This window comes from Gymnogyps californianus, chromosome 3 (assembly GCF_018139145.2).
Source record: "Gymnogyps californianus isolate 813 chromosome 3, ASM1813914v2, whole genome shotgun sequence".
Classification (NCBI taxonomy): domain Eukaryota; kingdom Metazoa; phylum Chordata; class Aves; order Accipitriformes; family Cathartidae; genus Gymnogyps; species Gymnogyps californianus.
In genome coordinates, this window is record NC_059473.1 from 25,798,426 (window position 1) to 25,825,416 (window position 26,991).

The following is a 26,991-nucleotide window of genomic DNA, read 5'->3' on the forward strand; positions in this document are numbered from 1 at the left end:
GGACTCAGGGATGGTCCAAGAACACCTGGTCCTTCCAGGTCCCTACTGGCTCTCAGCAACTTGCTCCTGTTGCATTCAACTACTTAGAATTTAAAGGCTTCCAGTTAAAGCATCAGCAGGAGAGACTATTGTCTGTCCACAGCACAGCCAAGAGCAAGAAATGAACAAAGACTGGATTAAATTCATAGGACAGCAGTCACAAACGTTCCCCATAAACAACACATAATTAGGTCTTTGCAGACTAATTATAGAGTTTCAGAATAAGAAAGTGCAAAGCCAATGTCCAAAGGTTTAAAAAAAAAAAAAAAATTTTTTTTTTAAATTTCCGTGACAGTCGAGCTGGACAGCAATGCCACCTGCCGGCAGATTTCCCAGCACTGATTAACCAGGAAACAGGCAGCAGCTTTCTAACCAGGCCTCTCCTGACAAATACAGATTCCTCACTCGCGCACTACCTTTCTCTCACACCATTGTCACCCAGAGAATAGCTCACGAATGGAAAGCAACGTGAACACAACTGATGTTAGCTGTAGTGTTTAGCACCTTATTGGGTGGCCAGCATGCTGGTATCAGAATAGTTGTCATCTTAAACATTGTGCCTCTGTGATCGATGTACACTTATCAGACTGGATACTAATGATGTTCTTCACACTGCTTGAAAAGGCTCAAAACATGCTTCCTTAGAGCCCTCAGCACCATGTCCTGCTCTTCCCTGAGAAAACACTAGATGTTTCATACTCCTTGTGAATCACAATTTAAGACCGAAATTGAACAGGCAGGAAAAAAATACCTGTTGTCAACAGCCAAATAAATCATGATCTCTGCTCTGGACAGTAATTTTGGACACTTAAAATCCAGCCATTTCATGGAGTGCCCAAATGAGAGTGGAGCTCCCAACCTTGAGAGCTGAGCAAGAACTTTGGAAACTTGTTTCTAAATATGCACAGCAAAGACCAGGAGGAGTACGTTTAACACGTACAACAAACCATATGAGAGCTCCATCCAGTGGTCAAGGCCCCCACCCGCACCTCACCAGGGCAGGTTCAGCAGGTGACCCCAGGGCAAGTTACTTCAGCCTCTCTGACCTCTGCTTTTCCCCTGCACACAGAGCTCACTCAGTTTTCCCCGCTGCACAGGATGACTGCACAGCTCATATATTCCTCCAGCATGAAACATCCAAGTACATCAAAAGAGCACAACTTGCCTAAGTTTAACCACACTAAATATTGAACAGGTATCAAAATTGCAGGCCCTGCTCAGCACTGCAGGACGATACATCTTAGGTTCAATGGAGGCAAGTACCTCCAAGACAAAGTGGTACTTGTAAGTATTTTCTCATCTTTGTCTCTTGTACATTTTTGCACAGGCAAAGGAGTCAAGTTCAGGCAAATCATAAAGGAAACAAGAGTAACAAAGAATTGCATTGCCCATGAGAACTGGCTGAATCACTTAATTACTTGCATCAACCATTCTTTCATGTTTGGGTTTTTGCCTGTTTTCCCTGCGTAAGAAAAGAAACTTATGTAACTGTGCTCCATCCCCTTCTGATAACTTTTGGGGCTACTACCAGTTGTATCAATTGTGGAGAGATCTTTAGAAATACCTGGTTCCTTTCCTGCTTCATGACAATTACTCACTAGATCCAGGAGGTCCAAATGAGCACCCTCCACCACGGGACTGATGAAAACCACACAGCCGTTTTACATTTACGCCTGCCTAACTACAGCACACAAGCGGGAGGTAGGACTAGTGTGGTAGCAAGGGCTTAAAGACCAACAGGCACAAATCCCAAGAGACCAAGTCTTACCAATTCTCCTGCTTGTGGCACAACTTTTTGTAAGTGGGACAGAATACTTAGAAAGAACAGTGCCAAGGAGGATGGGCATGGCAGCAGCAGCTCAGAGAATACATCCTTCCCCTCCTTCCCACCCCAGTGACTTCTGTTTCTGGAATTTCTGTTAAAAAAAAAAATCAGTTGAGTTCTGCATGATTTCCAGAATGGAAAACAGTGCAGGGACACAGAAAGAGGGTGTGATAGAGAAGACTGTCACACACACACACACACAAAAAAGTAGGTTTCACATCTGAAAGACTTCTGTTATTCAGCATTTGAGCAAGAATCTCAACTTGTCCAGCCAGGTAAGCTTCTGCAGCCGCTTCCTTGTCACCTGACCTCTGCCCCACTCCATGACTTCTGACAGCAGCAGTATCCCTCCATCCCTACCTCATACCTTTTCTACTGTTCCAGCCTTTGTCCTCCCCCAAAATAGTCACTTTTTTGAGACCTGGTAGCAAGGCTCTCTATCAGCCATTTGCATATCAGGTCGACATCCCACGCCGCTTCACAGTTCCCTCACGCATATTTCTCGATCTGTATTTCATCCCATTCCTCTACATCTCTTACCTTACTGTCATAACCTTCATGTCTGGTTCAGTCTTTGGTTCAGCTGCCACAATAGTAATCTGAAGCACTATTAAGAAGCTATGCTTTAGTAAAAAGGCCAACAAAATTAACTTCTTTCCTGAGGCAGCAAGGCATGGACAACTATTCTGGCTGTATGGGCCTGTGCTCACTAGAGAGACTGGAATCTGTTGGCCAGCTCCAAACAGCAGCCTCAAAGATACTCAGTCCCAAGAAGATGCACATGATCTCAGTGCCTGTGGGGAAAGATGGGGGAGGGAAGGATGCAACATGAACTCAAACCTCTTTAGAAACCCGAGAATCTACATGGAGGTGGGTAGGAAAGAAAAGGCGGCTTATAAAAGCAGCAACTGCTGCGAAGTTTCAGACAGCACTTATAACTGACTGGGCAGGAGAGAATAAAACTGAATCACTGCCACAGAACTTAAGCAGCTTGGCTTTCTAAAAGAAATGACAGCTTAGAAGTAAATGCTGGCATAGAAATACTTTAGAGCATCACCAAAGCATATCCAGCATTTCAAAACTGAACAGGAAAAATTCCTCTGTCCTGAAACAGCAAAAAAAGCTTGTTTTTTTTTTTTAAAGGAAAAAGTGGTCTGACTCATTTTTGTACAGTCAGAGTTGGCAACTACCAAAACCCTAAAAGAGGAACAGACCACATCGTATTACTAAAGGTCCTTTTGCCTTTTCCATACCAGCATGGAACAGTGAAGGAGTTTTTACAATCTTGACCGATCTTGAATAAGGCAGCAAAAAGCAGATTATTTCAATTAAGTCTGAACCTTCCAACCAATGCAGTTCTTTACAAGTGCGATCTCTGGGTTTCCCATTCCTATTTGCTTTCTATCTTCCAAATTTCTACTTCCCCCCCCCCCCCCCCCCCAAATTTTCAGGAAATGATACTATCTTTACTTAAAATATAACCTAGGGAATGGTAAGGATGTTAGTGTCTTTAAGAGTGTGTTTGGGATTAACCTTTTTAAGAGAAGTCCAGAGACAAAAGCTGCTTATCTGGGCAAGATGCTTTGGCATCGCTAGCTAGAAGATACCAAAGTAGCACAAATCAAAGCATGATCCCCATGAAAAAAAAAGGAGGAGGGTTTTTTTGTTTGTTTGTTTTTCCCCTACTGACATTTCAGAACAGTGCTTCCAAAAAAAGCTTCCATCACCAGGTTAAAAGTCAAGGAAACTCCAGTTCTTACCTATGTGTTTTCATGTTTTATGTTCATAAGGATGTAAGGACTTGCTCTTCTGGATCAGGGCTCTAGTCTCTAAAGAGTTACATCTCTGCAACAATTGCAAAATGTTTCACAACAAAAAAAACCTAGGGAAAAGACAGGATTCTAGCATCTTCAGAAGGTTTCACACATCAGAACAGTTTTAAAATTATCCCTTGAGCAACAGTAGAAATCTTCAGATTTACTTAAAACACCATGGCAGACAGATGCAAAGAGTTTTACGTTTGTTTGCTCTTTAATGAACTCCCCACACTCTGACCACTGTACACCTGATATTCTTGTCAAAGTCAACTACCCTTGACTCCTTTTCTCACGCATTCCTACATCGTGGTTCCGGAGGAGCACTTGCTACACAAGGGATTCAAGTGGAATTCCCACATCAGGGTTATGTACACAGTGGCCTGCTGGGTAATCAAAAGTCAAGGATCTGGAAGGAAGTGAGCAAGCACTGAGCAAACTACCACGGCCAATACACACACACACAAGTTATGCCGGGGTCCACCTGCATATCCAGACCCGCCTCATCTCACAGTGGACTGTCAACACACCTGGAGGGTCACTGTCACTGCCTGCCTCAGCAACATTCCTGTGGTTCTTCCTCCTTCCATTAGACTAAGATATGCGATACGTGTCTTGCTGCACTTCAGACAGATTTGATACACACCTCATGGGATCAGAAATGCAGGCCAGAACTCCAGAGGTTTTAGGTCTAGGAACTGCAACTCCAGATGTTGGGGGTAAACTATCTATTGTGAGCTGGCTTTGAACAGCTGATCCAGATAAACAAACAAAACCAGAGACCTATTCCTGCTTCTATTTTAGGATAAAAATCATTCAGCTACCATTATTGCTCTAGAGTATTTTACTGTTGCACTTTCTAGCAAGAGAGAGCAATAAACTGTCCAGAGAAAGATCCTATCTCAAACTCTGAAAGAAAAGAATGTATTAGTGAATGAACTGTCAAAAAATCATTTATGTAAAAGCATGTTCTATTTACAAAGGTCAACTTGCTCTTTAGGACAAGTAAAACTACTACTGGGAAAAATATACATATAGAAACGCCTCATCTTTCAAATAGACATTTACAAATACTCTGCTTTGCTTAAACTACTAGAAACATTACGACATTTGAAATTAAGAGTGCGTTCTGCATGCAGTTAGGATAGAAATTACATTATTGGACTTCAGTGTGTCATTTCTTATCATTGTCAACGACACGCTCTTAGGCTCTTCTAAAACACCACAGCCTGGCTATTACCTTAGGATCTCAAAAGGAGGACATGGATCTTCATTAACAAGTTATCAGTTACTCTTCATTTTGCCATTAAAAAAGGACATCCCAATTGTCTTCTCAGCAGGAGAGTCTCGTCTTGTCAAACTTGGCGTCCTTTTCCCTGAGTTTCCCTTTAGTGTTTTGCTAGGCATGATGATCGTTGGCTTGGTATATTTACAAGTCCTTGGTCAGCACTCTTCCCCTTATAAGGCAGAGTTCAGAAATTCAAGGAGTTCTGCACGGTTCCGGTCTCTCTGTAGAGCAGAAAAGCAGAGGCAGTGGTTTAACAGACCTGTACTCAGTGGACCAAGGCTGCATAACCCTGCTTTCTCTGGGGCTTTCACATCTCGGCCCGCTGCACAGCAAACGCTACCACATTCAAACAGCTGGATATGACCAGCTACCAGTTAGGTCTGAGTGCCTGGAGGAAGTGCAAAGCAATGGGTACTCAGGAGAGATACTATAGGAAACAAGCTGTCACTGTCGCTATTTCATGATACATTTTCTAAGTGGCTCCCCGTGGAGGCTCCATTGGGTTGTCATCATGTAGCTCATAGCCTGCTCAGGAGGGAACTCACAAGCAGAAGAGATGCAGTCGTCTGGTGTCTGAGGCAACTGTCACTCTACACACAGCAAGTCTCGTGCTTCGGGAAGTATCATTTTTTTCTATGCATAAGCAGCAGCTTGCAGCATAACAGAAAGGGAACCATGAATTTAGGTTCTTTCTTTACATAAGAGATGGCCCAAACAGTCAAAACACTATTTTCCAGTGTTTTTAAAAATCACAATTTATAAAACAATCATTGAATCTTAAACTATTGTGAAGAATGGATGTTGTTCAATTCAGCATGTTCATGACCATGGACAAAATCAAAAAAGGACCAACATCAAATATTTTGACATCAAATACTGTAACAAGCAGGTTACTGGGATAAGGCTAGCAAGCATTCAGCACAATTTAACACAAACCTCAGTGCCACAGAAAGAAGATAATGTATTTTTGATCAAATTTAACTTGGAATGCTCAGGTCTGCTTTGGTAGCTACAGAATGAACTGTTATGGCTGAATTGGAATCTGCCAAACCGGATACCTCAGCAAAGTAACACTTTTAACACATACTGGCTAGTACCAGAAGCCCTCTGCAGATCACTCTAAGGTGTGGAAACTGCTGAAAATAGTGAACATATTATTTAAGTGCTGAGTCCAAACACCCACAGCAATAGCACAAAATGCTATTCATGATATCTATTTCTCTTGGTATCTCAGCAAAAACATTTGACTGCTTTGTGAGAATGCATGAGCACATGGTCCTAATACTACTATCATCTTTTTTTAATTCCTCTCTAAATAATGCCTAGTCTCACATGCGTTAGAAAAACAGTAAAGCAGCAATTACCACAATTGATCACAAGAGACTGGAAGAAGATGAGGACAATTAAAAACAGTGCAAATTAAATCAACAGAGAAAGCCACGAATCAGCTAACGTTACTGACTGAAATTCTAAGAACCTGCACAAGCATCCTTTGGTTTATCTATTCATGCCTGAGCATTCCAAGCTCACTCATAACACAAAACCTGCCAAAAGAATGAATAAAAATTTCTCAGGCGGCATCATAGCCACATTAAAAGCTACAATCAATTTACAACTCCTAACAGTAAGAACTACTCTTCTACAAAAGACTACTATTCCAAAAATATTAAAAGATACAGTATTTTCCCTTAGGGATATATAGACTATTTTAACTCTTACCTCTTTATCCTTCTTAGTCTTCTTTATTTTCATCTTAATTTTCTTTCCAGTTATCATGCTGTAGTTTTCATTCTTCTTTTTGTTTTTAAAGAACTAAAACGAGATCACACATTAGAAAGACATAAGCTTTGCTTTATTTTGTAATGTTACAAATCTTAAATAACATTACAGACGATAATCTTTTATACTTCCTAACTGCCCAAAACAATAGAGATAGGTTTCTATTTGCTGAGAACAAAACTGGTGGTGTTATAAACATTTTTATGACAGGACAGATTAAGTGTTTAGATGAGAAATATAATGGGACTTCAGACTCACACAAGCATACCTTGGAAAGCTGGACAGGTCCTGTTTTCTCTCTCTTTTTCTTCTTTTCTTTCTTTTTCTTCATTTTGTTCTCTTTTTTCCTTTTCTACAAGTATAAGACAGATTACAGATTCACAAGGGCAAAAAAAGGAAACCCACAAGTAGCTCCTAACACCCTGGCTAGTCAAGACAGCCACTACTGCTTGCCCTTACCACTGCTGAATAGGTACTATCTGAAGGACACAGAAAGTAATGCAGCAGGGTTAGCAAACCTTCAGATCTTGAGAAACAGAAATGGTCTGATCCTTGATTATCTCTCTTTTAATGTAACCCCAATATATAAAATCACTGAACAGAAGGTCCTAATAAAACAAAAAAGAAAAATTACAACAGCAATAATCTACCACTCTCTCTGTCTGACTATAAATAGTTTCTTCTAACGGAAATTCTATAAAGTTATCAAGACTCCCCACTTTTTTTTCTTCAGAGACTACTCGAAATTCTAGCTCAACCAGCAATGACTGGCAAAAGGAACCTTTAGTATACTGTCAAGTATACGCCAACCTGTCAGCTCACCTGCTGTAACCCTAAAAGCACGATTCAGACTTACATAGCCACAGACAAAAGCATTACACTTTGTCACGGTTTAACCCCAGCCGGCAATTACGCACCACGCAGCCACTCGCTCACTCCCCCCACCAAGGGGATGGGGGAGAGAATCGGGGGGAAAAAAAAGTAAACCCCATGGGTTGAGATAAAGACAGTTTAGTAGGACAGAAAAGGAAGGGAAAATAATAATAATAATAATAATAGAATATACAAAACAAGTGATGCACAATACAATTGCTCACCACCCGCTGACTGATGCCCAGCCAATCCCCGAGCTGCAGTGTCCGCCGGCCAGCTCCCCCCAGTTTATATACTGGGCATGACATAATATGGTATGGAATACCCCTTTGGCTTGTTTGGGTCAGCTGTCCTTGCTGTGTCGCCTCCCAGTTTCTGGGAGGGCAGTATGAAAAGCTGAAAAGTCCTTCACTTAGTATAAGCACTGCTTAACAACAACTAAAACATCAGTGTGTTACCAACATTATTCTCATCCTAAACCCAAAACACAGCACTATACCAGCTAAGAAGAAAATTAACTTTATTCCAGCTGAAACCAGGACAATCTTACATGACATTGAAGGTTATCAAAATACGAAGAACTATTTTCTGTTTGTTAACTACTTATTTCTCTTAGTATATATTTACCTTTTTGTTGTGTTTTTCTTTTTTCTTTTTCTTTGATTTAGACTTAGGAGAATCTAAAAAAACCAAAGCAAAACGCTGTAACTTTAGCATTCTGAAAAAGGCACTTGGTTTTACAGATAAGGCATATAGAAACGTAAAACATAAGAAGAAAACGCTTTAATTCAGCTATACATATTAATGCTGGTTGAAACTAACCCCGAGAAAAGCAACACATTAACTTACTGCCACTTACTGGTCTAACGCGGAAACTGATTTACTCAGTGATTACTTATACTAATATATTATATTAATAGAGGCAATATTTCTCTCTTCTTTCTGCAGCTGTGCTCAACAGATTGCAACTATCTGTTTTATAGCCAGGGATCCTGACTCACAAAGAAGGCAACAAAAAGTACCGTTGGGGCTGACAAACCACTGAAAATATTATCACTGTTCAAGGCAAATGAAAAACTTCTCGTACTTACCCAGCTCACCTTCCAACTTCAAGGTTTTTAGTAAATTTTGTAAAGCAGAAACTCACAAATTCTATAAGCCAATCATAGATTTTAAAGATTACACTGTGACTGCTATGTGAGGAAGTTGATTTTGAAGCACCAGCTTTGACTATGGGACTGTAAATCCAGAGAGATTGTGAAACAGTTTACTAGTCTTCCAACAGACTGCCTTCAAAGTATGAGCTCTGCAGCTTCTTTACAATAAATTCCAAGCAAAAGATAATATTATAGGAATATACCAGAGCACAGCCAGGCTCAAAAGTTAGAAAAGTCTAAGGTAAGGCTGCCCAAGCAATCTTCTTTTGGCCTCCTAATGACAAAGGCAGCACAAGCATGTCAGAAGAAACCATGAAAATGGTAATTCTATCACCATATTCAGTCTCTTGGTAACAACGAACTGGACTAAGCGCCAACCAGGGATGGTATACCTGGCCAGAGGGCTTTTACAAATGTTTGGCAACATCAGGAAATGGGTACATTCAAGAACACTGGGTTTCCTTCCAGATTCTGAAAATCAGTACACTATGGTGAACAGACACTTGGTCAGTTTTATCCCTTTGCCCACATCTCTTCCAGACTCAGTTTTTATCTCCCACCATCCTAGCCACAGTTCTCGTGACCACAAACCCTAGAAGAACTTCTCTAGACTTCTGCACTGAACTGTTGACTTCCTAGGCTAAGCCAGGGCATCTTTTCCTCCTGTTCACTCTTTCTGAGTTGCCATCCCTCACCATCTGGCCTCCTCAGTAGCTCAATTCATTTCCATACTCGGCCCCCCTACCTCTCTAGTTCTAGCACTGATTTGCCTGCTTGTCTCCCGTCTGAGGGGAACCCCCTTCCCAGCTCCACCTAACAAGCTGCATTCCCAGCTTCTATATCCCGATGTCTCTCTTTCCACAGCAAAGTGTGTCCTTTCTGCATTCAAGTTAGCTTCATTTTCCACATAACCTACGTTACCAGCAAGGCTGGAGAAGGCAGGTGGGGCATACAGCTCAAGAGAGCAGAAGACAGTTTCCCCCACTCTCCTCTCGGTTGTCCCAGCCACTGCCCAGTGTCTAACAGCCAGAGTTAAAGCTGCACTCGCTAAATAAGAAGAGAGAAACACAGATGAAAAAATGCTGGAAGAAATCTCCATTTTGCTATCCCAAGGAACGTTAACTCCACTCCTGCTGTACCCGATACATGAGACTGGGGCAACCTTTGTCATTCAAGGTCTTCAACTGCAGGTTAGGCAAGCTATTCCACTGTTCTGCTGCTAGGATGTATTTGTAGTAGATCTAATTCAAATTCTTCCTGTTGCAATTTAAGGTCATTATTCCTTGCTCTGAAAGTCACAGAACCATCTTCCACTCCCTCTCCATAGTGGCAACTACCTACACCTATATATGTGTCTTAGCTCAATTACCTCACATCTTTTCTCCTCTAGATGGAGTAAATAAGAGTTGTTTAAACATGCCCTTGTAGGACATTTTTGCTAGATCGTCTGCTCTCCCCTGTGAATGGGAAAACCTCGGGAATTTTTAGCTGTAAAGTTTTAGGAAATCTCTGATCATACAGACTGACAACTTGAGCCCAATTCAGAATGATTTTTTTCCTCAGATACATGTTTCTTGACATCCATGCCAAGCATGTTCACACAGTCAGTGTCTGGCATGCCATTTTAATTATTTTTAGAAGCTTTAGAGTGTGTCACATGGGATAAAATTCATTCAAGAAGAAAGGAAGACCCCCCCCGCCCCATCAACTGTACAAGTTCATAGATTTAAATATTTTCAGAATATATTTATGTCAGATACATTGAATCAAGCCACTGAAGTATGAGAACAAGTAATATTTCCATACAGATGTAAATCTGCTTCAACAGAAACAGAACTAAGTCTCTGTTAAACTGTGGAATACACAGTCACAAATATGAGGTCCTGTACCAGATGGTGAAGTTTCAGCTGACCCTGATTTTAGACTTTTCATCAGGAGAACTCTAGTTCCCAATCATAGTAAAAAAAGATAAAATACACTTCAGCGTTTAGCCTGACACATTTTATTTAAAAAATGGCAATTTGGCCACTTTACCTGCAGTGATACCAAATATTTTGACACAGAATATCAAAACAATGCTGTATTGATGATTATATCAAGAGTTTCCCCTTGAGGTCACAAGTTATATCCACAGAAAAAAATCTGCACTTACTCACAGACAGTATCTACCCCAAGTCCTCTGAGTAAGCAGCAGCTTAGTATGGAAAGTCTTAATCCTGCCATGCTTGCATATGTGTTCCCATTGAACTTGGTCATTGGAATTAATGAACTGAGGACTGAAATACTTGAAATGTTAAGACCAAAGTAAGACTAAATCAAACACCTCAGCTCTGGTCTAGATAGATGGGTGAAGTAGAAAAAGATCTGCATTCACTATACTTTCAAAACACAGAGTTTTAAATATATACAGCATATAGTTACAAAGTAACATTTCTTTGAATGGCAGTTTCTATTTTGAAGTTATTTAAATTAACACAGGAACACTGCATACTGTGTGTGAAGAGGTACCTTAACACAGCAATAGGAAAGGGTTGAGAGAAACACTCTGAACATGCAGTACTGGTATTCCACACAGTCCCTTTGTGGTGATTTAGCCACATTTAAAATAAGCTTTAAATGTTTCCAGGAGTGCTATCAGAATTGGTAAACATCATGTGTATGCATGGAGGTTGCTTACCTCTGCTACTTGAAGAAGACGACCTTGATGACGAGCGTGATGAGGAAGAAGCGGATGTAGCGCTAGAAGACGATGTGGATGAAATGGATGATGATCTGCTTCTACTGCGTTTTCGTTTCCTTTTTTCTTTTCCTTAGGATAACGCAAGGCAACAGTGACAAGCATGCTGGTAACTATGGTCTACAAAAACGACTCTTCACAGAACTTAAGCACAATGAACCCCTAATTTTGAGGAGTTCGTGGGCTTTTTTTTTCCCCTCTTCCAGTGCGCCATGGTCTATTACCATTAGCAAGTGACAATGCTCAACATCAGGGTCAAACACGGTAACTGATGTAAAGGATAACACACACACCACCATAGCACTGAAACAGATTAGCAACACCTACCTTGGACTTTCAGCTCTTCTTGTGAAGTTGCACAGGGCATCCTACTTTTTTCATCCTTCCCGTTATCCATATCTAGTGAGAGTCAAAAATACGTTCAATAACATCATTTCCGAAAGACTTTGGGGGAAAAAAAAAAAAGAGCAGTGTGGAGACAGAGGAAACCAGCGAGCACTTCTAAGGGCAGCCCCACCGCCACCCCTATCAAACGCATCACACTATGGCGAAGTGCAAGCTTAGGCTCTCATCCTCTTGCATCGGGAATCCGAGGCCAAAACCCTGTTTTCGTGTCACCGTCGATGAATGCGCCGTTAGCGCAGACGCAGGATTTTCTGCCACAGCGGCTACGCTGCGGGCTATCGGTGGCTTACAGGATCCCGCCTAGCGCGGCCGCGGAGGAAGCCCTGGGGGCCGCGCACAGCCTGCAGCCGCCGGCGGAGCCCCGAGCCTGCGGGCCAGGGACCCGCGTCCCGACCTGCCCTACACTCGCCGCGCCGGCACTCGCCCACCCGCTCACGACCGTACGCCAGCCCCGCCGGCAGCCCGCGGCCCGGGAGGGGCTCCCCCGCCGGCCGGGCAGGGCCGAGCCACCGGCCGGCACACGGGCGCGTACGGGCCGCGCCGCGCCGCCATTTCCTGGGAGAAGACCGGCTCTCACCCCCTCCCCGCAGCCGGGCCCGGCGCGGCGCGGCGCGGCGGCTCGCAGGATCCCCCTGCCCGACCCACCCCGGGAGGGGGACGGCCGCTCCCGCTCCGGCTGCCTCCCCGCCGACGCGCTTACCGAGGCCCGGCCCCGGCCCCGCCGCGCACCGGCTGGCGACCCGGAAGTGCTGGCGGCGCCGCCGCTTCCTGTGCGGGGAGCCGGCGGCGGGAGAGCGGTTGGCCGGGCTCTGGCCCCTGCCCGGCCGGCACCTCTCCTCGGGGCTGAGGGCTCCCAGGGGCCGAGGCGTCTCTGCCCTCGGCCTTCCCCGCCCTTGGGTGGGCGCCTCGGGCGAGGGCGCCGGGCGTCGCACCGCCCTGCCAGCCTGCCCCCGCCACCCCGGAGCCCGGGGGCTCCGGCACAGCCCTGCCAGCTTGGCCAGGCGCCTCCTGCGAGGGAGGGGACGCTAGCCCAAACTTACACGCGCTTGAACTCCTACCTGACCCGTACGCTGGGCTTGAGCGGGTGTTTTGAAGCCTTTGCTGAACCTTGCCCTCAGCTGAAGCAGAAGTTAGTTATTCCATGTACCCGTTCAGAAGATTAATGGCTCCTGCCACAGGAGCCTGTCCCCAACAAGGCTTGTTCGTGCTTCACAAGATCTGCAGGGCATCCTCCCTCCGTTTCTCACCGCACCGCCCACCCTGCCTGGCCACCATGGGCCATTGCCTTTGCTCGGTGCCACCCTGCTGTTCAGCTCTGCAATTAGCCCTAACGAGCTGTGGCCTGGTGCATGGGCTTCCCACAGCTCCAAAGGAACAGCTCTGGGTGAGCCGCGTCCAGCTGTGGCTCCTGCAATGGAGCCCCCCCCCAGCCCAAGCTTCCCCCAGCATGCTGTGGCGGTGGCACCAGTCTGCGGACACAGCCCTTCTGCATGTGTTTTATCTCCACACACAGATGCGGGTCAAGCGGAGTTAGCTGTAAATCAACTAAGGGAGCTCGAGTCCTGCCCTGGGACCTCGTTTCCCACTCCCTCTCGCAGCGTGAAGGCTGTTCTCGCACTGCCCGCGGCAGCGCAGTGCTAAAGCTGTGCATCACCTCCACCCTACATGCCGTATTTACGGAGCTGGGACACCCCGTGGCACTGAGTGGGTGTTTGAGCGCTCACAGAGGAATGGGAGTCAGATGCTAACATTTTTCCCAAGCTGATTTCCAACACTTCGGGCTTAACCCCACCAAGTTTTCCATTCCCATTTTTAAAATACCATGTTCTCAAGCATGAAGTCATCATGGCATACTGAAACAATTCCTCTGCTACTGGCCTGAATCGAAACAAATCCAACCACAGCTGAACCCAAACCTGCTCCAAACAGAAATAACGTCCCATTTTGATTCTGACAGATCCTCGGACCTCATGGATCTTCACCTGATCTAGCTTAACTTAGAATTTACTGAACGTCTATGTGCAGCTGCTCTACGATATTCAAGTATAAACCAAAATATCTGTGAAGCACATTGATTCTTAATCTAAAGTAGTGTCGGGGCTTTTTTGGATTGTAAACAAATATCCAGTACTCCACATCCTTCTAAAAAGTCTGCTTAAATCCAGCCAAAAGGAATATATGCCACACTCACTCCAGAAGGATGGTAACATTATTTATTACATTAATTTAAGTACACAGTGATGACATTTGGCTAGAAAAATGTCTGTATCATAGTAAGAGATATTCAAACAACTACAAACTGTCAATAAATACATTAAAAACATACTGTATGCTGATGTAGAAATACCCTACACTCTTTTGGTTACTTACCCAGTACAATATTATTGAAAAGTTTTTTGGTGTTTTTCATGCAACATCAAAATTCTTCCTGACAATTCATGCTATACAACATTTTTTTCTTTATTAGGAATGGGATGAAATTTAAAATCCTATTTACAAGTAGTAAAAATTGCTGAAAATTTTAACATAAATCTCTCAATTTTTGTAATAAAAAGAACCAATTTAAAGAAGGTTGTCTTTAAAAAAATTAATTTTATCAACTGATTCTTTATAAAACAGGCAGTATTTCAAAAGGGATGTTTCCATCACCCAGGATGAATCATTTGTGCTTCAAAATTTTAAAAGGAATATTCGTGGCAAAAACCTAAACCCAACTGGTAGAGGAGAGAGTGCTGTACGGACTGGCTAAAACCGAACATGCTTTCAAAATCTGTCCAGGAACACACTAAACACTTATCCACATCACTATGCCATCACCTACTCTAACAATCAGAAATGGAGTTTTAATAATACTTAGCTCTTTTCATGCTCAAAATTCTTCACACACATTTAAACAGTCCTAATGCTTCTGCAAGTATTATTATCATCCCCATTTTACGCTTGGGGTGGTGGAGGCGGAGAGGGCTGGAAAGTTGCCAGGATACTGACCACATCCTTTCCCTCTTGCCTCCCTCGATTCTCCAAGTTCTTTATCGCTTTCTGTATTTTACGCTCAACATACTAGAGGGTCCCAGGAAACACGGGTGGTACATTGCCGTCAGTTATTAGTGGTTATTATGCAAGTTGTGCCACTTTGAAAGTTACATGACAAATACTAAAGTAATAATTAACGTGAAGTCCATGTCCAAGGCTCGGGATTGATGTCCTAGAATGCCACACCATTTTCAAACCAAGCTTGCTCTTTCTGTAACAAAGCGTGAGGGACATGAGGCCTAATTCTCTCTGCTGTACAGCCAAAATGACTCTTAAAGTCAGTCATGGCCGTACAAAAGAATAAAATCTGGCCCTCACCATCTGTCCCTGGGAACACGGAAGGCCCCTACAGTGGCCCAGTATGTCCTGACACTGTACAACAAAAAGGACTTCTAGATCAAAACAAAGATTTCAGATGTGCTAACTCACCATAGGGTGCAGATAACTAAGGTCTCTTCCCTCCCACCCCTGAATTTGAAAATATTTGTGTCTGAATTATGTCCTAGAAACCCTGTGGGAAAGTAAGTGCCTAGCAATGAGATTGCAGATATAAAATACGGTATTTTGCCTTGTCTTAGTATTGCTCCCCAAATCATATTATTTCAGTTGATATCAACACCCCACACAGAAAGGGCATTTTTGATTTTGCCACATTTGCCCTCTTGAATTTTCTACCTTATACTTTGCAGTCTGTGCCCTGTTTTGATTGTTATCCTGCCTAGTTTACTCTTAGTCTAAACCCAGCTTGGTTTCTTGCTGTCTTTTGACAAGCTCTGGGTTTGCTCTGCCAGGGGACTGCAGGAGCAATGGATAACACTGCGGTGTTTCACGACCTGATCTGTGAGAGATGAGAGAGACACAAAATTCTGTCACTTGTAATAACAAAATGACCGAGTGTGCAAAATTACATCCCTCTTACAAGCACCCAAAAGGCTTTAAAAAGGCACGTGTATTCTTTGTCGCTTGTTCCTCAGTGCCTGATCTTGGTGGTTTTAGTGTGTCTCCAATAAAGCCCATACAATGCACACGTTCCCTTGGAGCGAACTTGGAGTGAAAATTAAGATACGTACTTCATAGTTAGCAGTCGTTACTCAGCAGCTGTCTCACCTTTTAACAAATGGTAGAGCTGCGTTACCTGTGAGAACTGGGTTCTTACAGCAACCTCACTCCCTAGTCCATTTTCCTCCTCCTTTCCCAAACATCCCCATTTCTAGCAGAGGAGAACAGTGCATGTTACCTGGGCTTTTTCTCAAGCAGATATCCAAAGCTGTTCCTGCCTTCTGTAGAGCTGGTAGGCCAGAAAACATCTCTTTTGTGCAGACGTGGGAGCAAAAGTACAGGAGTTTTGCCCCCCTTCTTCCAGCAGCGCAGCCAAGAGCTGGCAGGCTGGCCGAGTACCCTGCTTCTGGCCATGTCCTGAGAGGTGAGAAGCGCCTGCAGCTTCTTTTGACTTCAGATGGGGACTGTGGATGTTTACCGACAATGGAAATCAGTCCCAAGGCACTAGGCAGGAACGGGAAAGACATAACAAAGCTATTGTGACCTGGGGGTACTCTATACAGCTGAAATACCAGGCTAGAAAAGTAAGAGGCATTGGCACCTTCCTCTGGGCTTTCTGGAAAAAACAATTAAAACAACAACAACAACAAAAAAAGACACAAGAACGCAGGCAAATGTTTTCCCTGCCTAACTGAAGCCATTCTCCCCGCTTCAAAAATCTAGGAGACGGAGGGATCAAGATACATTGATTCAAATGTGCTAATGTTGAAATGTTTCCATTTCAGGCAGGTGAAATGCACTTGCACGCTTGGGCATGGCTTCAGTTCTGTGTGAGGGACGGGAGCCCACAGGCCTGCTTGGGCTCCAGGGGGCTTACTGGAGGAGTTTCATCTCCAAACGCCAGTCTGGTGATGGGAGCTAAGCATTGCCCCCCACCTGGACTGAGCCAAGTCTGGATCGAATGCATGTTCGCATCAAACTGGACTTCTAGCTGCCTTAAAAATGCAGTCTTGAAAAAAAAGGTTAAAAAAGGAAAGGCTGATGCTTTGGCAATTCATTATCTGTTATGCAGTCCAAAAGCCTCGAAGCATTATCAGTAGCTTGACTAGTGGCAATTCACTATTGCATGGCTGGTAGTCACCAAGAAAGCATTTCTTAACGGTTAAAGCAGTCGCATTGATCGGGCACACTTTTCACAACTCCTCCAGATCGGTTAAATCCACAACCACTTTCAAAAACAGAGTGTCATCTCTGATATAGGTGTTCTTTGTGTTCTCCAGGACTGTGTGCGGCACGAAGCGTGGACATCCAGAGGCAATATTCATCTCTCCGTCCGGCCTTTTGAAACTGCTGCTATTGGGGTCAGCTCTAAAGACTTCCACAATGTGATTTTTTTTCCCACTTTGGTCCAAAAGCATAAGTGTAACTTTCTGCTTGAAAGGCCACAGTAGCAGCGAGTCAAATTCCCCTCTCATCACTACGAAGTAGAGAGAGACGTGTGTTCCCTTTCCTGAGCCATCCCCGTTCAGGTAGGCTCTCGCACATAACCTGTACCCGCAGCGGCTGGTGTAAAAGGGCTGGCTGAATATGGAGAGGACACGGCCTTCCACCGCTTCTTTCTTCTTCATCTTGTAGTCCGTGATTTTCCAAATTAATTTCCCATTGTAGCACGTGCCTTCCAAAAGCTTAAATCGTTCTTCATTTTTATTGAGCTGTGCTTTGTGAATATTGATCTGGAGATCGTGTTTGCTGGACTGACCTTCCAAAACAACTGGAAGGGGAAAAAAGAAAGAAAAAAGAAAAAGGGGCGGGGGGGGGATAAAAAAAAAGAGAGGGAGAGAAACATTTGGTAAAATGAAACTGTCAGAGCACTGGATGCAAAGAGCAGCCAGACTCGAGCTGACAATACTGAACTACTCAAGCCTGAGTCCAGGCTGTTAACTAGTGTTACTGCACCTGTTAACTTTTTAAATTGTAATTGCAGCTTGTAGTTGAATAAGGAAAACGGGTAACTACAAACCAGATTTAATGCCCGACTATGGACAGTACCGCTGCCTCCATCACAGCGCACCAGCCTGACCAAGGCCAGCTCTCTGGCCCTGCAGTGCCACAGGAATTCAGGAGACATTGTGGAGTAGGGGAAGGCGGGAGGACGCGGCACACACCACCCCAGCTTGGTCTTAGAAAGCAAGGAGAAGAAAGCCCTTTCTGGCGAAGAGCTGCAACTGACAGCCTGAAGCACCAGAGCCTCTACTTAGCCACCAGTAAATCAGCAAAAACCCCACACCCATGCAGAAAAGAACTGAAAGTCCCAACACACCCAAGCGCTGATCGTATGTCTCCATGAGGGCAATCTTCTGTTTTACATTTTCAATTGTGTCAAACAGGGGTCGCAAGTCCAATTTGCTTTGTTGCTGGTTTGCCATCTGTATTAGCTGTTTCACTTGCGATTCCAGGCGCGCAGACTTATCCAGGTGACTGGCCAGAGCCTTCCCAGTTCATGCCATTGGAAGAGGGTGGAAGCAGAGACAAGACACATTCATAAAACCAGCCATTTCATTTAAAATAAGATAAAGAAGCCTTTAGCATGTCAGCAATATCAACTATATGGTGCATTCGAAAGTACTCTGCTGGCTTAGGAATGTATCCAAATGCTCCTTCACAATTAATTTGGCATTTAGTGACTGAGAAGCTGCCCCTTACTCAGATCCATTCGCACTGCATCATTTCATTCAACTGATTATTCAAATTTACACCTGCATATTTGCCGTGGGGATCTGGCAATGAGGATTTATACAGTGCTTTTTGCCCAGATCAGATATCCAAACTTCTATATTGGTTCAAATGAAAAGAAAATACTGTATTGTAAAAAACCGAGAAGGGCTTGTGAAGTGTCTGGGAGATTTGTTATTGCCCTGCTATTAATGACAACTATGACTGGATAAACACGTTTCAGGATGCAAGAAAGCAATTGGCCAAAAAAGTTAAAATTAATGTCTCACCTGTGTGCTTACCATCAAGTTGCTATTTTTACCAAACAGTTGTGTAAACTGTCTGAATTCTTTCTCACACTTTTTAATGGCCTCTGCTAGCTGCTGGATTTTAATCTCTTTACATTCCAGACTCTTATACAAGTCAGATATCTACATATGGGAAAAAACAGAGTAAAAACACTAAGGCACACCAAAACATAGAACAAACAAATTAGAACATATGTGACTACATAGCAGAAAGTGGAAAGGTGACAATGCAAAGCCTTTAACTGAGCTAGATAGCACTACTTAATTCACAATTCAGGGATAAGCACTGGCAAGTACTGAACATAAGGTAGTCATACTCTTTAATAGATCTGTGTGGCAACAGGTGCAAAGAGACTCGTATCTCTTATCCCCATCATGATGATCCATTCGGTTCTATAGGGGGATAATACATACTTACATGCACGCATGTGTGTTTCTGTGTGTATGTATATACTTTTTTTTTCTATACTAGGGTCTAAGCAGTAAGAGAGGAATTAGTGAGTAGTACTAACTCCAAAACCAAGTTGTAGCATTTTGGGGCACTTATTTTTAGCATAAACAAGCAGAAGAGTAAGTCAATCATCAGTCTGGATGCATTCGCCTTAGCAGGATTGGCATACACCCAGTGCCACCTGCTGGGAGCCGCAGAAGCGATCACGAGTGGAAAGGTGCTTGCAACTGGCTCTGCACTACTCTGTGCTGCCTCTACAGAGGGAGTGACTTGGGCATCTAAAGCTGCTTTTTGGAGCAACCTGACCAGCCACTGAAACTTTAAAATGCTTTATCTCCAAACATCGTATCCACTGTAAGCAGAGACAGAAAGCAAATGACGCAAGCAATGGCAACGAGCCTCCCACCATGCTTGGTGAGAATATATGTGCCTGAGCACAGAGAGGTTTCCATCTAATTGACTGATTCATTAGAAGAGCTCATTCTGACTTCTGAGGTGTACACAGATGATAAAAACAGTCTTTTAAAGCGTAGCTGAGCTAAACCAGGCAATAAATGCAGAATCTTGTATTGCCTTCCAACCAGCCAAGAACTGCTGAAGAGCGCTCGTTAAATATGACTTACCTGTTCTTCCAACCGGGAGTTCTTGTCTAAAATCTGCAGCATGTGTTCCCTCAGGGCGCCGTTTTCATGTTCGGCAAGTTTCCCTCTTTTCACCTTAGTGAGGCAGAGGGGGAAGTGAAAGAATAAAATAATAAGATACACAGATTTTTGTAGCTGTTAGTAAAAAATTTATTGATGCAAGCATTTAAAATGTCTCCTCTGTGCTTTGAAAGTGAGGGAATGGCAGTCCTGATTCTCTAGTACAGCATCTTAGCCAATACTAGAAATGGTTGTGAAAGAACAAAAATTGGTTATTTTGATTAATTACTCTAATTGATTTGGAGACAAATTCCAGTCCCAGTACAAACAAGAGCTATAAAAGAGTACCTTTACAAGACAGCCGTACTGCTTATACGGGCAGTCCACTTCTGCCTCAGGGCACACCGCGTGGTGCTTTTCAACCTGCATATATTAACAAAGAAACTTGTAATGAAATAAATATTAAATAACTTGCCGCACTGATAAAATCTGAATGCCTGCATAAAGGGTGAATAAAGGCCTATGTCATGACACCACGGATCATGTAAACAGGAATATAAGTATTCAGAGTCAACAAGCAAGCCAGACATTTTTCCGTACTGCAAAATGCCAATGGTTTGCAGTGTCGGAATACCTCATTTGTAAGATGGGACGTATATCCCTTTTAGGACCAAACAAAGAAAATACTTAGAGCAATGAAGTTTTATTGGCACAGGCCAATGTGGTCTGCAACGAAACTTTCAGTTTTCATAAATGTGTGTGATCTGCTGAATCACAGTAAATGAAAAAAATAATAGTACCTCCTTTTTCAGAATTATTTGTGAACAGTTTTGGAGACAAGGCACAGGATAATCAGGACAGTCATTTTTCTCATGATTCTGGGGAAAAATAAACAAAACAAGGCACTGGTTTGCATTTTTGTAAAGTAGTACACATAGATGAAGCTATGCAAAAAGTAATCCCAAACATACATGTGCAAGCCCCATATCAGATTGTTGTTCATAAGAGAGCAACAGTAACTGGTATTATTTAAAGCACGTTTATTATACTTTCTCCTTCAGCTACTCAGCCAAATTTTGTTTCAGGAGTTGTTAATCCCCACTGCAATGCTGGAAACTTTTCACTCAGCAACATTAAGAGGAAACATGTGCTAAGGATTCCCAGGAAATGCTTTATAATCTTACCTTTATGTTAATTAACACCACATATTTACTACAGTACTGACACATTTCTTCTCGAAATTTACAGTGCTGGCTCAAATGCTCTTTCAAGTCTTTCCGAAGAATTTGATCACAACATCCATCATTAGTGCATTGCACGCTTTCAAACAAACACTGCTGAAGATGCTCCTGCAACACGCAACAGCACATTAAACCCCAAAGTATTTCATCGCATCTCCAGTTGCCCAACAGACCCACAGAAACATTCGGCAGTTTGGTAACAAACAAAACTCCAAATACTCTTTCCTCCATAAACTTTCTCCTTTTCCAACATCAAAACTAAAGTGAATGTGAAAATTTGGAGAGTCCTTTGTATGACTTCCACTTTTCATTCAATTGATATACCAAAAAAAGGCCCAAACGGCCAGTATGTCTTGGCAAGTTTTCTTGAATCAACCATCACGTGGCACCTAAGCATACAGAAGGTATGTCTAGATGCTGTGGACATACTAAAGCTACATAAAGCAAATGGTTCTTATTAAACAAATAACTTCAGGCAAAGCTGGAACAAGCTAACAGCCATAATATTTTGAGCTTAACATTTGTTACTTAGAGTGTATAGCTAATCACATTTTTGTACTTAAACCACATTGCTACAATAACTCTGAAGTCTGAAGACAATCACTGGAATTTAGCTTATTATAAATACACAGAGTTCGCATGAAAATCAAAGGCTTCAAAATTTGATCAAGCAAACTAACCTGATATCGTCCCAGAATTATTTTTGAATTGCAGTCAGGAATGTTTTTGCAGAACACATGCAAGCTGAGAACTTCTCTTTTACAGCAGTTGTCTTTGAATACCTGTAAAGGAAGGAAGCCAGCCTTCATCTGCAGTCACATAGGATGTTACAAAGAATATAAAAAAGCAAAACATCACAACAAATCTTGCAAGCATGCAAGTGTAGACTCCATAATTGCGAGTATGGTTCTTGATAATTCATATTGAAAATGTATGATAAAAATATAAATTAAAACATATATGAATTTTCTAATAAGCATAGGGGTTTTTCCCCATATAGTTACTCCACAGATGCTGATCCATCCCACAGCCAGCAGGATTAGTAGCTCAGGAGCTACAAAACCGCTGCCAGAGCCTGCCTGTATCTAGAAAAAAGCAGCTGGAGCTAATGGCCCCAAAGGCCAAACCAACTCTGTGCATGCTCCTCTGATGTTCAAGCAATGCAGCGAGGCTTTGGGATGGAGACGATGCTGAGATATCCCTTCTATAGGCTCTGAGAAACACCACCGTTCCCCATCGTGTATGCAGAAGCAAATTAAGCCCTCAGAGCAAACGTTCAGTCTTATTTAGAGATCTTCCTGTAAGGAGCATTATAAGGCTGGTCACTGTTGTGCTACTGCCATCAAAATTTGCACAAAGTAGAAGACAGTGAATGAAAACCAAAAATCACGTGGACAGTCTGATTACAATTTCCTATCAGGAGCAGGAGAGAGAGGAAGAAGACATTTGATTTCACTGGAAAATTCATTCTGGCAGGGCCAAGTATGTAGCAGACTTTCAAGTCTTGGCATATAAATAAGGACAAATGAATCCATTAAAAAAAAAAAATAAAAATCAGTAGCTTGCAAAATAAGAAGCAAGAACTTATCTTTTCCTCTAAAAAGTTACCCAAAAGTAAATTAAGTCTGCAGGGTTAATGAGATATAATGGAAATAGTTAAGGCAGCAAATTATAACCAAGGGAAAACAAAGACAATCAAATAAACAAGATGACCCAGCAAGATAGGGCATTAAAAAGGCAAGTCAATAAACTCTCCACTAAAAAAGACATCTGATGACTGGGGAAGATTTAAAAATTTGTGAAACTCTTCAACACTTTACTGGAAATACAGAAGACTGACATGAAATAACTTCAGAACATGAGGTATAAAATAAAGCTTTAGCTATACACCCATACTTCCTTTTCGGAGAGCATCACCAAATACACTGCTTCCCTTAGCATCATTTCAGAGACAAAAACTGCTCTGCCCCTGACGACTAACAGACTAAGAGCCACCTTGTTCTCAGCTGTCTTGCCTTTTCCATGCAGGTGTTGACTGCTGAAGCAAAACTACAGCCACTTACCTCGTGCATTTTTATCGTTTCTTTGTCGACAGGACAAGTGGGTACTGCATTCAATTCTCTAGATCAAAAGAAGAGTCATGTTAACCCATGGAAAATTTGATTTATTTTACAAAATCAGGCTACGCTAGAATCTGACTCTGGCAGCAGTACTAGGTACCATAAAAACCAAAAAAGTGCTTTGAAAACGCTTTCGTCTGGCAACTACACAGACAAATTCCGCCCACAGCTCTAAGAGGGTATTAAGCTGCGACAGTGAATACGTAACAGAAAGCAGAGTTTGTCCTATAAGTGTTGATGAGATGTTTTTTGATTAAGAGGACTTTGTCACTCTCTGGCCATCTGCTGCTTGCAAATGTCATATCTGAAAAAAATCCCATCGTGTGCATTAAACCCAGCCTTTGCCTAGCACAAGCAGCGCAGTCCTTGCTACGCCAATAAAAGAAGATCTAAGGGCTCCTGCCTTAAAAGGCTTCCAGAAGTCCTATGATAAAGGACAGAAAACACTTATTGAGGCAGTGCAAAAGGGAGGCAACCCAGAGAGAGAAAGCAGCAAACTTCAAGCATCTAAAATTCATAAAGGGTAAATGGCGACATCCATCCACATAATCCGGCTTCTCTGCAGCCTTCCCAGGCCAAATCCTGCCCTCGGGTACACCAAATGGTACGTAATGTATTTCCAGACAGGTCTGCGGGGTAAACTCATTTGTACCTGCAGGTAAATCCCAAGCAGATGGATGCCAGCAGCCTTGTGATCTGACTGTAGTATCGGGTAATACTAACATCAGTTTTATAACTCCACTAAAATCAAAGAAATTATACAGAAGCAAATGAAAACAGCTTAATCTAACCACCAGTGCCAATACTGTGAGACATTAATGCAACAAATTCATCTGAACACCACAACGCTAGACAGACAGATCGAAACAGCATCTCACGCAGTGGTGCTTAAGCTTACATCAACAATTTCTTTACGCTGACTTCCCTGCATTTACCAAAGTATTCCTCACCAGCACCAGGTAAGGTCTTTAAAGACACCTTTAAAACACCGAGCATGCAGTCATTGAGTTCAACAGAGTCTTTCCATTGACTCCTTCAGCGTTTTATCAGATCGGTACTGTTATTATGGCACTCACTGCTGATTTATAGAAGGCGTTGACTTCTTTTTAGGAAGGGGAATACGGGGAGCTTGCGGATGCAGGAGGAGTTCGCACTGACCTCAAAGAAAGAATGCACTGCTGACAAAATCGGTGCCCACATCCTGTCTGGTGGGGATTGTGAAGGACGAGGTGGCAGTAGGCACACTTGTACCGGTCTTCTAAGGTTTCAACAAACTTGTAGTCGGCATCAGGCTCGAAGTCCAGAGAGACGGCGTTGGCAGAGTTCTGGCGCATGAAGATGCCCGAGAGAGCACTGGGTTCGTCGCAGGCCATGGGAGCTGCGCTGGGGACCAGACACAGGGAGAATCCCTTCAAATATTCACCGGCAGCCACGCTGCCTCGGCTACCGCTTGCAGCAGGCTGCCGCTCGTGGCAGGGTTGTCATCTGCAGCAGAGTGCGACAGATTTTGGAGGGAAATGCGGCGCCAGCTATGGAAGAACAACAAAATGCTCAGAAAGCCACAAAATGATGGTTACGTGACAAGCATCAAAGCACACTTCTTTGGAAAAAGAGTTTCACAATGAGAAAAGTATTCCACAGAATTGAGATTTTTATGGTTTTTTTAATTTTCTTGCAGAAGCTCTTAGTCTCAAAAAAATTACAAGAGTCACAGACACGGTTGGGGAAAGCAGAGGCCAAGTCTTGGCCCCAGTGTCTGCCAGGAAAGTCTACACTTAATGTAGAGCCCACCCACATGACTTCACGAGTTCATTGCACTGGTTCAAGCAGGAGACAGCTTTGTGGTTCACAGCAAGGAGCGTACGAAAAAGGCAGCAAGGGGATTTTACCTTCAGTTTAGGTGTTACAGGAGTCAAATCCTCTTAACTTGACATCTTTCTTTTTCCCGTTGATCGCTCATTTATAGCGGTAAACTCTAATCCTATTTTTTCAAAGTTTTACTTAATTATGTGCAAGTTCTTGGCTATATTAATCCTGCCTGAAAGAAGCGGTGGGAAAAAAAGAAATAAAAGCAAGACTGCAATCAGAAGCATGACATAAGTTTTTCTCTCAACCTACCAAAGCTCATACACAGCACAGGAATGCAATGTTAATTTTCTAATAGGAAAAACAAGCAACATTTGTTTCCAGCCCTAAGTCATAAACCTTGAGATTTGCCACCGGTCCCTCAATCTTGCAGTAGTTTTTTTTGCAAGCAGCTCAAGACCTAGAGCCGCTCTGGTTTTCATTTCTTGCGGCTTTGCGTTCAGAAGACATTTTTTCCTTACAGGATGTGTACAAAAGCACAACGCACCTGAGCTCTCAGATCGTTTCGCGGGGGAAGTGCTCAATTTTATAGCTGTGCTGTGGGACGCTATTTCTCCTCTGTGTGCATCACCCGCCCTGTCAGTCACTCGAGTCACTCTTACTGGCATCAGCACCTCTCCGAGAGCTCTGACTCAGCTCCTGTAAGGCCACCGAGGGTATCTGTTGCTTTTGTAGGGAAGCAGGGCCAACACATCACCATTAATAACCTTACAGCTGGCATGAAACAATATGCCAAGTACTGATATACTGCCCTACCTCCCTGCTGCAATGGATTCCTGGCCCACGAAAGCAGTGATTAGTACTGTGCTACGCACAGCTCAAGCACTGCCACAGACCACCTTAGGCTTCAGAAAGCAACGTTCATTTTCCTTTCTAGTTTAATATCCCACACTGGGCGAGGAAATCCTGTGGACAGATAAAGCACCTGATTCAAAAACAAGCCAAAGTACTTAACCAACAAAAATGTATTTCACAGCAAACATTTACGCGCTCCTGTAACTCAACACTCTTGTTCATGGTTGTACATAGTATTTACCTACCCAGTTTGTGAGAGCCTCCCTGCCCTCCACCAGGCTGAATGTCAGACTTACTCCAGCACAGCCGATCATCTAACATTGGTAACCCACAGGAATACGAGCCCTAATCATATTCCAGGCATAAAGACTTATTATTCCAACTGCAGTTTGCAAATTACCCTGTTTGGTCCCTCCAAATGAACAGCCTTCTGCTTCAAACCAGAGATGATTGTCCATGTTGTTCCTTTCATTTTTAAACAGCTGACCTTTTCTCCTCTGAAAATGGGGTTCCCGGTTCTCTGATGCTTAATAAGGAGCAATTCTATTTTCCTCATGTCAACCAGAGATGCCAAAATGCAGCCTGAGGGATTACCAGCCTCGTGCCTGGGCTGCCTCAGTAGCAGACGCCAGCAGCAGAGCGTGCCTGCTGCTTCAAAGGCAGAGGGAGAGCTGTCACTGCTAACTTCCACAGCATAGACTACCTACAGGACGAATTTCCTACGAACTCATTCTGTCGCTGGTCGGTGAGAACCCCAAAATACATTTCCTTCCTCTTTCTTATTAGTGCTCTCTCCCATTTACATGGCATCCAATTTCCTGAGTCCTGTTACACTCCAGGACTTATATCATCTGATGGTATGGTTTAGCAAGTTAATGCCACACTGTGTAAAAACACATAACAACAAC

At 43.2% G+C, this 26,991-nt stretch overlaps 2 protein-coding genes across 3 annotated transcripts; both read right to left on the bottom strand.

Moving 5' to 3' along the window:
* Nucleotides 1-4,613: 4,613 nt before the first annotated feature.
* On the bottom strand, nt 4,614-12,671 carry LOC127014286 (protein FAM133-like). Its single transcript, XM_050893571.1, has 7 exons — nt 12,618-12,671; nt 11,840-11,911; nt 11,453-11,584; nt 8,246-8,298; nt 7,014-7,097; nt 6,686-6,778; nt 4,614-5,187 (listed from the first exon to the last, which is right to left on the bottom strand). The coding sequence occupies exons 2-7, from the start codon at nt 11,907-11,909 to the stop codon at nt 5,137-5,139; spliced, it is 483 nt and encodes a 160-aa protein (XP_050749528.1). The 5' UTR covers nt 11,910-11,911; nt 12,618-12,671; the 3' UTR covers nt 4,614-5,136.
* A 3,980-nt stretch (nt 12,672-16,651) lies between these two features.
* TRAF5 (TNF receptor associated factor 5) lies at nt 16,652-24,795 on the bottom strand. Of its 2 annotated transcripts, none has more exons than XM_050893565.1 (10): nt 24,581-24,795; nt 23,366-23,423; nt 21,983-22,084; nt 21,246-21,410; nt 20,862-20,939; nt 20,410-20,484; nt 20,044-20,136; nt 18,952-19,092; nt 18,270-18,438; nt 16,652-17,720 (listed from the first exon to the last, which is right to left on the bottom strand). In XM_050893565.1, exons 1-10 carry the CDS (start codon nt 24,793-24,795, stop codon nt 17,143-17,145), a joined length of 1,674 nt encoding a protein of 557 aa, XP_050749522.1. In that variant the 3' UTR covers nt 16,652-17,142. The 2 variants fall into 2 exon arrangements, with proteins under 2 accessions (XP_050749522.1, XP_050749525.1); XM_050893568.1 differs by having other exon boundaries at nt 21,246-21,437; nt 21,977-22,084; nt 24,581-24,784.
* Between the last annotated feature and the right edge of the window lie 2,196 nt (nt 24,796-26,991).